The sequence below is a fragment of the Tachypleus tridentatus genome, chromosome 1 (assembly GCF_004210375.1).
Source record: "Tachypleus tridentatus isolate NWPU-2018 chromosome 1, ASM421037v1, whole genome shotgun sequence".
In the NCBI taxonomy this organism is placed as follows: Eukaryota; Metazoa; Arthropoda; class Merostomata; order Xiphosura; family Limulidae; genus Tachypleus; species Tachypleus tridentatus.
This window is the reverse complement of record NC_134825.1, coordinates 163,461,265-163,471,645: the sequence shown is the minus strand read 5'-3', so window position 1 is coordinate 163,471,645 and position 10,381 is coordinate 163,461,265. Positions and strand designations below refer to the sequence as shown.

The window sequence follows — 10,381 nt, the reverse complement described above, 5'->3', positions numbered from 1 at the left end:
GTTATAATATGACGGCCAATCCCACTATTGTTTGATAAAATAGTATCCCAGGAGATAGCGGTGGGTGGTGATAGTGTAGTCTTACACTGCTGAATTAGGGTTGGCTAGCGCAGATAACCCTCGAGTAGCTTTGCGCGAAATTCGAAACAAACAAACCAACTTATTTCTCGGTTATATACGTCAAAACGCGCACATCATAAACCAAAAAGAAAAATACAGATAACAAAGTGTTTTTTTTTATCTTATGCTATGTACATTTTCCACTTTCTTGCTCATTGTCAAACGAAACGCAATATTTCTAAAAAAAAATGACGCAACGCTACTTGTTCATTGTATATATCATTCAGTTCTTCCAGCTTAACCTCTTGTCCAATATCATGAGCGTATTATACAAAAAAAATTCTAGAAGTTTGTTTATCTAGGAACACGTTAAAGGTCAGCTAGCGGTTCATAAAACTTTGGCATGAGAACAAACTCGTGTTTTTAATAGGCTAACTGGTGTCTGTGCAACGATTTCATTGGGTTTTAGTGTTAATGACGTAAGAAGATGGCTGAGTTAAAACTATAAAACACATTCCCACTTTGTAAATGCTGAACTGGCCTCTCATGATGCGGTTATACTTTCTCCTTAGTGCTTTGGCTTTCATCGGTGAGTGATAAATCTTTAGAAATACTTTAAAGGCTGGTCTGATATACATATATAAATAGGTATATTGATAATATAAGCAGTGAATATTTTCGAACTGAAAAGTATACTTTTTTATTGTCCCTCATGTTCTTTAATTTCCTAAATTTCAAATAATAAAACAATATGAAGACGATTTTGGAAGAGATTCTGACAATATCTCACAAGTTTTAGTGAATCATTAAACAGGACTATTTGTAAGAGCACATTTAAACGACGAATGACGATGCTTAAAAGTTCTACTTTTTAATCTGCACTCCTCAATAAACATTGCATCATGCTTTAAATAAAAAAAGAGTGCTATACTAATACGTGTATTTTAAATGTTGAAATACAAACAAACTCACTCAGGTTTTATTTTACTATTTTTCGCCTCACAGCAGGATTCACCTGTGTTCGAGGTAAGTTTGTTTTTGTTTTGTTTTCGTTAAGTTTAAACTAATTTAATTAATCCAATTCTGTGGTATTTACTTATTGAAATGGGAGCTTAGTAAAGTCAATATTTTGTTGGTTCCTTTTTTGCTTTCGAATTCATAAAAAAAAGAATAAAGAGATGACAACAGGAAAAATAGCATTATGGAGAAAAATATGTTTTCAACAACTGTTAAAACCTAATTTCCGTACTGAATAACGAGTGAATCAAGTATTTTATTCACTTTTAAGACGTGTTCCAATGATAAGTAACTTTTTTATACACTTCAGGAACACGATCTTAAGCCTTACGGTATACAAACATTAAATGCATATTTATTTAATATGTTTAAGAATATGATCTTAAACCTTGGTCTACAAACCTCAAATGCATATTTATTAAATATGTTTAAGAATACGATCTTAAGCCTAACGGTGTACACATTTTAAATGCATAATTATTAAATATGTTTAAGAATACGATCTTAAGCCTAACGGTGTACAAGTTTTAAATGCATAATTATTAAATATGTTTAAGAATACGATCTTAAGCCTAACGGTGTACAAGTTTTAAATATATATTTATTAAATATGTTTAAGAATACGATCTTAAGCCTGACGGTGTACAAACATCAAATACATAATTGTTAAATATGTTTATGAACACGATATTAAGCCTCACGGTGTACAAACATTAAATTCGTATTTATTAAATATGTTAAAGAATACGATCTTAAGCCTAACGGTGTACAAACATTAAATTGTTGTTATGCATAATCATCTTTTTTTTTTATATTAGTTGCTAGACGAAGATAATTAAAAGTGGTTCCATAAAATACGTATTTAAATGTGACTCTATTATCTATCTATTATTATTTTTCATTCATGAGAGTGTTTAAAACAACGTGGTCCAGCTGGCAATTGCTAGACCACATCCACTACTGCATTTATACAGTTCAAGCACTCATTTAATCACACATTAAAGTTCAGGTTTAAGCAGTAAAAACGCCCTCACTGATACAATTTAAAAGGAAGGTCCAATTACGGTAATAATAAGTTATGATTCTTCAAAGGTTAAAGTTTGCACTGTCACAATTTACGCAATGACTTTTTAAAAACTTTTTTAGAGTAAAGATGGTGTGCTATTATGAAATATTCATCGAATGTCATCTCACTACTTGAACTTAAACATAACATTCCAATTTAAAACTGTTATGAGTTTAATCTAAGTATATCATCTACGAATTGAAAATTAAGAGTAGGTTTAGCTGGTGAGTAACTTGTACGACTTATCACACAAAATCCGTTGTAAGGTGAAGCCTTTCTTGCAGGGTACGTTAAAAACACAGAGTATCACTACCATTACCATGGCCAGTTGACAAGTGGTTTTCCTGGGGCATCGCCTCAAAACTCCAGACTGGTTTTCGATTCTGAAGTGATTATTCAAACTTACTCAGATTATAGTATAATAAAGGTATAAAAGTTTACTCAAAGTTTTAAGTTTTATTTTTTAACAACTGTGTACAGCTGAATAAATATTAACGATTTGTTAATTAGTTAATAATATAATTATTTTTAAATTATCATATTTTTGTTATGCCAAACGAACATAGGAAATGATTCAACTGTGTACAGCTGAATAATTATTAACGATTTGTTAATTAGTTAATAATATAATTATTTGTAAGTTATTATATTTTTGTTAGGTCAAACGAACATAGGAAGAAACGATAAACTGTCCACTCACTTAAATTCTAAAACTGATTATTTTGCTTGACCAATGATTTATTTATTTTTCGTGTATAATGTTCATTAACAAATGACATTATTAACTGGTGTTGGTAATAAGGAACTCAAAAAAGAACTAATAAAAGCTTAAAAATCAAAATTAGTTATAACTTACCCAGTTTTTATCCATATTCATCCAGTAATATTTCGAATTACAATAATCGATTGACTGTATATTTTAAGTAAACCCTCGCTGTACAGATGCATTTATCTGAGGGATATTTTTTCACAATTTCAAATCTGCTGTGTAGTGTTATTATATTTAGAATTATTCTTGTTTTTGAAGTTTTTTCTTCATATTTATAAAACCTTATTATCATGGACTGTGTGTCTCTCTCTCTCTTTAGTTTCGCCACTTCAATGTTGATATAGTGAACGAACGTGTAGAAGACTTTGAACATTCTCAGTATCAGTTCCAGCCAGTAGAGACATTGACAAAACCCATTACCAAACCCTTCAAAATATTCTTTCACAAGGGTCGTGTAAGTTACCTTTCTTTAATTCTCCCCTTTTCCATTATAGCACTGGATTCTGTAAGATCCGAGATTCTTATTTCACATATTATTTATTGTTACTATATTATCAGCATTTATAGTGAATTATTTAGCTGTCTTCATTACATATAATTTTTAACGTTGTTTTTTAACTTGGTTCTAATAAATGGTATGTTCTCACTTAACTTATGTCATCCATTATATGAAACAGTTTACATTTTTCTCAATAGATGAAGTTGGATAGTTAAACATATTAAACTTACACTGGGGTTTGTCTTTAGATAGTCAAATTTGAAGTGAGCAGGGATGAACCTGAATGGGCAGTCAACATTAAGAAAGGTTTCATGAGTATTTTTCACTTGGATTTTGAACAAAATAATCCCATCAACTTCAAGAAACCGAATCAGTTCACTAAGCCTAATCCAGAAAGTCAGTACTACCGTGTAATGGAGGTGGGTAGAAAAATAAACATTCGTATTATTATAATTACTCTTTAAATATTTATTTTTTCTTCATTAGTACAACAGCACTAATATGTCATTTACTCGCAGGAACAAACAAACAGATAATAACTACGTAATTAATTGTTAAAAAGAAAAATAAACTGAAATTCTGAGAGTCAATAAGAAGAGGAATAATATTCAGCATATTATAAAATACGCCGAAAATTTGTGATAAAAATCACGCACACTGTAGATTTAATTTTTTATGTTTTTTAGAGTGTAAAAATATGATCTATCATTTATCTGCTAACAAGTCGTTGCTCAACAGGTTTTGTCGGCTTTCGGCATTTAAAACATAAATGTACCACTCTAATAATATAATATGCTTTAGTTGTAAATAGGCGATCAAATCACCACTATATAACAATAATGAAATTAGTACAAGGTAAAACGTTCACTATGAGCCTAAAAATATATTTTTTTCCCTTTAGCAGTCCTTGTCATCATGTTAGCTACAAGTTAATAATGATGATTTACATCATGATATATAAATACATATATATACATATACATATACGGCATTTCGGAGTATCTCTCATTTCTCGTCGTCCAGTTCAACGGAAGAACATTAATAATAATAAAAGAACTCTTGGGCAGCGACTTGTTGGAGACAACAAATCTCTAAAATATCATTTCAACAATTCTATGATTTTGAATAATAAGGAGTCAAGTAAAAAGAAATAAGTAATAAATAAATAAATTTGTATTTAATTTAATTTTGACCGTGAACTTTAGGCCTAGTGGTTTCCAATACTTCACTGTCATACAATACCTGTTATTGTTGTTATTTTGAATAGGGTAGCAAATGTTTAGTTTTTTCAATATTAAGATTGGTTGCATAAGTTGAAAAATTTTGATCTCGTAAAATATAATTGTTGAACAATGAGAGAAGTGGATATATGATATAGCTTCGGTTGGACAGGTTTGATATATCATGAAAGAACATTATTAGATGAATGAATGATTGGTTACTTTATGGCATGACTAATTAAACAGAAAGAAATAGCACATTCTTTTTTCTAGCTTTTACCCAATGGAAAAATAAAAATGCGTTGTTAACCACAGAAAAAAAAAAAGCATCAATTTATATTTGACCTGTTCCGGCTTAGTATATCAGATAACTCAAATGTATGTTGGTCCTACAGTCGTAAAATCTTAATAAAAACTTTGTTTAAAATAATCAGAATATGACCTGTAAAGGTACAGATATTTAGACATTTAGTATAATCAAACTTTGTAAAGTTATTAAATGATTCCGTTTTTTCAGGATGGAATTGGTGGGAAATGTGAAACAATGTATGAAATCACTTCCGAGCCTTACAATCTAACTCCTGATAACAAGAATGTGTTGAATGTCACCAAGTCCAGAAACTACGAACGCTGCAATGACAGGCCTCATAGATACTACAGTAGTTTCTATGGATACAAATGTACCAACTGCGAGAGCGAGAAAACAGTGCGTAAATGCTTTTATTTTATTTGTTTTCGTTCTAAAAGACATATATACACAACGTTCCTAAATTATTGATAAGACGAATTTTTCATATCACTTCATAGTAAATGTCTTACAGGTTTGTGCTTCTCTAGTGTCGTTATTGCTCAACAGACATGCAGATTTTTAGTGTAAAATAGAAAAGTACCTTGTGTTTCTTCATCTCATTATAGCTCGTAAAAATTATCATTGAAATATGAATGATCAACTAGAATTTAGAATTCATGTATCACTCTTTAAATATGGTTATATATATATATATATATATAGATAGATATATAGATAAATATGTAAAGAGAGAGTAAGAGAGGGAGAAACAGAAAAGTATAAACACATGTATAACTGTGTTATAAATTTTGAAAGGGTAAATAGGCTCTAATAAAGTAACTAGCCAGTATATATATATACATGTGTGCATATCTATGTGAAAGGAGTTAACACTTCATATAAGTCACATATATGTGTGTGTGTTTGTGTTCCAATGGCTAGGAATATGTAAGAATGAACTTACGAGTTTCTTATATTTGTAAAAGACACGTGTTTTGAGATCATACCTTTTTACATTATGAGAAGATATTTAATTATTAGGCCCGGCATGGCCAGGTGAGTTAAGGCGTTCGACTCGCAATCTGAGGGTCGCGGCTTCGAATCCCGATCGCACCAAACATGCGCGCCCTTTTAGCCGTGGGGGCGTTATAATGTGTGGTCAATCCCACAATTCGTTGGTAAAAGAGTAGCTCAAGAGTTGGCGGTGGGTGATGATGACTAGCTGCTTTCCCTCTAGTTTTACACTGCTAAATTAGGGACGGCTAGCACAGATAGCCCTCAAGTAGCTTTGTGCGAAATTTAAAAAAATATATATTATTCAGTTAATTTTAATTTACGATTTTAATGTTGTACCAGTCTTTACGTTTTTTTTTCTTTTTCAATTAAAAATGTTTCAGATCACACCTACTTGCTCAAAGAATAAAAAATAATAATTTCGTTCGAAACGCATTTAAGGTCACTTCACGAAATATTTTTTAAACATCAAGAAGACACAACAAACTTTACGAAAGTACCAGTACCGATGACAGTTTTAAACATAATTTAATCAGTTCTTACGTTAATTGGAATTAGATATTACGATAAAAGTGTAAAATACGTTATTATTTGCAAATATCTTTTTTATTTGAGTATTTTTCACTCAAGAAATTTTTCTAAATCATATTTATGTTTCAGTATCCCATTCACTCAAATGCCTTTTATTATTACAACATCCGTGGAAATCGTCACGTGTACGTTATTGAGCACGTGGCAAGTGAAGGAGAAGTCATTTTTTCCCCATCCATGACCAAAGGGGAAACTACTAACCTATCTTTGAAGTGAGTAATATATATATATATATATTTCACAGTATGTGAAAAGCATGTCTAATTATAATGTTCACGTAATAATTTGATTTGTCGCTTGTTTTAACCCTAGCTTGTGTTAACCACATCAAATAGAATAAATATGCCATTTTTGTTTAATAAGTATATATTTTTCTCTCATCTTGACATAAGTACTTAGAATTTTTGATTAACAAATTATAGTGCAAAGATTAAGAGTCGTAAATTTTGATTACTTGTCAATACGTGTAATCATATAATAACGTTCACCTTCTATAATTTTATCTAACAGACGTACGCTACATTTGAAGGCAGAGACGAAAATCAAAGAAAAAATTAATATCACCGGAGAGGCAGTGTCTCATTACTCCCTTAGTTACAGCTTCCCTCACACAAACGTTGTTAATAAAACGGCTAGTCTGCGCCATGCACACTACCTGTTCGATGTATATGGCTTTAAGGCATCGGTGAGAGAGGTGAGTTACCTTCTACACCAGTGGTTCTTAACCATTTTCATTGTCTTACCCCCTGAGACTCTCCAGGGTATTACCGTGACCCTATAATAATTTATGTAATGGTGAACTTTGAGTAAAGGTAGAATAAAACAAAACTATATAAAGATCCTAATTTACTGAAAATGTTACAAATAAATGACCTTGAGAAATGCTACAAGTTCTAAACAAATGTAAAATCCATGGAATTACTGAACATCATACAAAACCGACTTATTCACTCAGATATAATATATATATATATATAATGAGAAAATATACTAAATACGATAGAAACTTTGATATTTAAGTTTTAAGTTCGATGTATTGATATTATATAGTTAAAAATTTAGGCGATTCAAAACGTTGTAATATATGAAAATTTTTACTCAATTTTATACAAGTGGTTTCGCAACAAGCATCTCGACGCGGTTCAACTGCCGCACTTCAGCGTGTTTCTCATTGGTGGGCAGTTACAGCACTTGCGACAAAAACTACAAACTGCTCTGTGATTTCCCCAATAATTCCCAAGCCTTCCGTGACTCCCGAGAAACTTCAAACGACCCCCAGGTTAAGAATCACTGTTCTACAGCATTAGAAATCAAATCATAGCATGAACAGAAATGTACGTTATAGAGGTTTGGGTATGTTTCATTAATACGATTTTTAAATAACGCCTATTGGCAATTCGCTTGATGACGAGTGTCTATATAAAATCGCGATTGAACGGCGTGTTTCATGACCTTATTCTGTCATTATTTGGCCTTTAGTGAGATATCATCGAAAAATGTTCCGATTGTTCGGAATCGTATGTCATGGTCCTTTCAGACTCATGAGAAACGTTCTACATTCAGACGGTAAATATATGTACAGATTGGGTATTTCTTGTACTTAATGACGTTAGAAAACAAAGGAATATGAATCATTTTGAGGTGCAAGAACCATCCAAAAACAGACCTGCGAAAAGTCGTATAAACGCTCCCCAAGTAACAGTAAGATAACGTATAATGAAAAGGATCTCTGTCGGGAAAAACAACACAATCCAAGTGTACACAGTTCTTTCCACGGATATTCATGCTATATTTCATACACAGACACGCCAATAAAGTTGTGTGATGTAGCGATACGAATTTCTTTCCATCAAACTAAAATCCGTTGACTTAATATACTACATGAATTACTGAAACCTTACAGGAAGAAGTGGTGTGCTTTAGATATGACAACCATATTGTGTAGTCTTTTGCAATGGAAACCGCACCGCAGAGTCATTATTGATATGTGCGGTGGGGCATAAACAGATTTAGTGACTTGGACTGTAACTACACCATTAAGTTACAAAATCATTTTAATATATCGTACTCCATTCAATTCACTTTTAATCACGTACTACAAAATACATCACGTTATAAATCATTATTAATGTGACTTGTGATCAAAGTAGACACAAAAGAAAAACTTACATAAGTGTGTGTGTGTTTTTCTTATAGCAAAACCACATCAACTTATCTGCTGAGCCTACCGAGAGGAATTGAGCCCCTGATTTTAGCGTTGCAAATCCGTAGACTTACCGCTGTACTAGCGGAGTAGCGCTTATACAACGTGCATTCCTTCTAACAGGAAAGGGCCCCGCATAGCCAAGTGTATTAAGGCGTTCAACTCGTAATATGAAGGTCCCGGGTTCGAATCCCGGTCGCACCAAACGTGCTCACCCTCCCAGCCTTGGGGGCGTTGTAATGTGACGGTCAATCCCACTGTTGGTTGGTAAAAGAGTAGCTCAAGAGTTGGCGGTGGGTGGTGATGACTAGCTGCCTTCCCTCTAGTCTTACACTACTAAATTAGGGACGGTTAGCACAGATAGCCCTCGAGTAACTTTGCGCGAAATTCAAAAACAAACAAACAATTTAACGGGAAAAAGCACAATTAATTAGGTTACTGGTAATTTATAGTATTATATTTATTTAAATATACAAATGATCAAGTAAATCATACATTTAATAAATAATTTGTGAAGCGTGATTTTTTTTACATTATTAGGAATAATATTCCAAATTTTCTCTTTACATAAGTTATTGTGACAATGAGTGTTTTTGTTATTATGAATTAAAATAACGTACAATTAATTCACCTGATGACACTGATCTGTTTTATTATTGTGTTGCATTTCACGTGACGATATTCATCTGTGTTACCGTCGCGTGTTAAAATATTCTACAATTGTTACCCTTCATTATTATATTATTTGCTTCATTCCTTTAATTTTTATATATCTTGTTACTTTCGTAGTAACAAAAATTAACCGTGATATATGTTGCATTCTATCACATTCTGTTGTGTTTTTTGTTCAACGTATAAACTAACAACGAGTAGAAATATTTTTAAAACTAACTTCATGTGTAGGAATGGTTGCATCAAAAAGTAGGTAAACATTTGTGAGGTAAAACAAAGTAAGTTTTATTACGTCATGCCCATTCCTACCTTGTTTCCTTACTTTTTCCAATTATTCATGCTTTTTTCTTCAAAGAAGGTGACATTACCTTATATATTATTAATTCAACTATTTTGACATTCTGTTTGTGTGGGCGTGACCCACAATATTATGGTGTGTACAAATAATGGCTTGTGTGTGGTGTGCATTCTCTTCACTTATGATTTGTGTTGGCATTGTCAGTATGCTATATAAGTGATGACATACACTGTATAGTATGCAATGTCATTTTGGTGATATCATGTGAGTTATAAGCATATATTAAGGGTTGATAAATTAGTTAATTAATCTAATTAAATATTTCTCACTAGCACTAACATGTTTTCCTTGTGTTATTATTTATTTGATGCAATTATAACTATGATAAGTCTGTTTGCTCTACAAGTAGAAACGTTCGACAATGTCAACCAGTAAGACAGAACTTTGTGGTTTTTGTGAATTTTGTGTATAATTTGGGCCAAAATGTTTGAATATTTTGTAACCAATATGATCATTGTTATTAAGATGACAAATTCATTTAGTATTGTCACGCTGAGAAATGCTGTTATATTAAAATCTACATATGCAATACGTCAGGTTCTATGGACATAATGAACGATTTTTAGAACAGTAAACAATTTTTTGAGACACCTGTAAAAAGGATGTGTAATTTACCTGTCACA

At 31.8% G+C, this 10,381-nt stretch overlaps 1 protein-coding gene across 3 annotated transcripts in view; it reads left to right on the top strand.

The window, feature by feature from the left end:
- The first annotated feature begins 536 nt into the window (after positions 1-536).
- LOC143229493 (vitellogenin-6-like) overlaps positions 537-10,381 on the top strand; it is a 52,532-nt gene continuing 42,687 nt past the window's right edge. Inside the window, exons 1-8 of one of the 3 annotated variants that reach the window (XM_076461886.1) lie at positions 537-649; positions 1,069-1,086; positions 2,428-2,570; positions 3,232-3,366; positions 3,660-3,830; positions 5,149-5,337; positions 6,595-6,737; positions 7,036-7,219. In XM_076461886.1, coding sequence (XP_076318001.1) covers positions 589-649; positions 1,069-1,086; positions 2,428-2,570; positions 3,232-3,366; positions 3,660-3,830; positions 5,149-5,337; positions 6,595-6,737; positions 7,036-7,219 — 1,044 coding nt within the window. In that variant the 5' untranslated portion in view covers positions 537-588. Of the gene's footprint in view, positions 650-1,065; positions 1,087-2,427; positions 2,571-3,231; positions 3,367-3,659; positions 3,831-5,148; positions 5,338-6,594; positions 6,738-7,035; positions 7,220-10,381 lie in introns of those variants that run through there. The other 2 variants (XM_076461896.1, XM_076461907.1) reach the window with 2 other exon arrangements.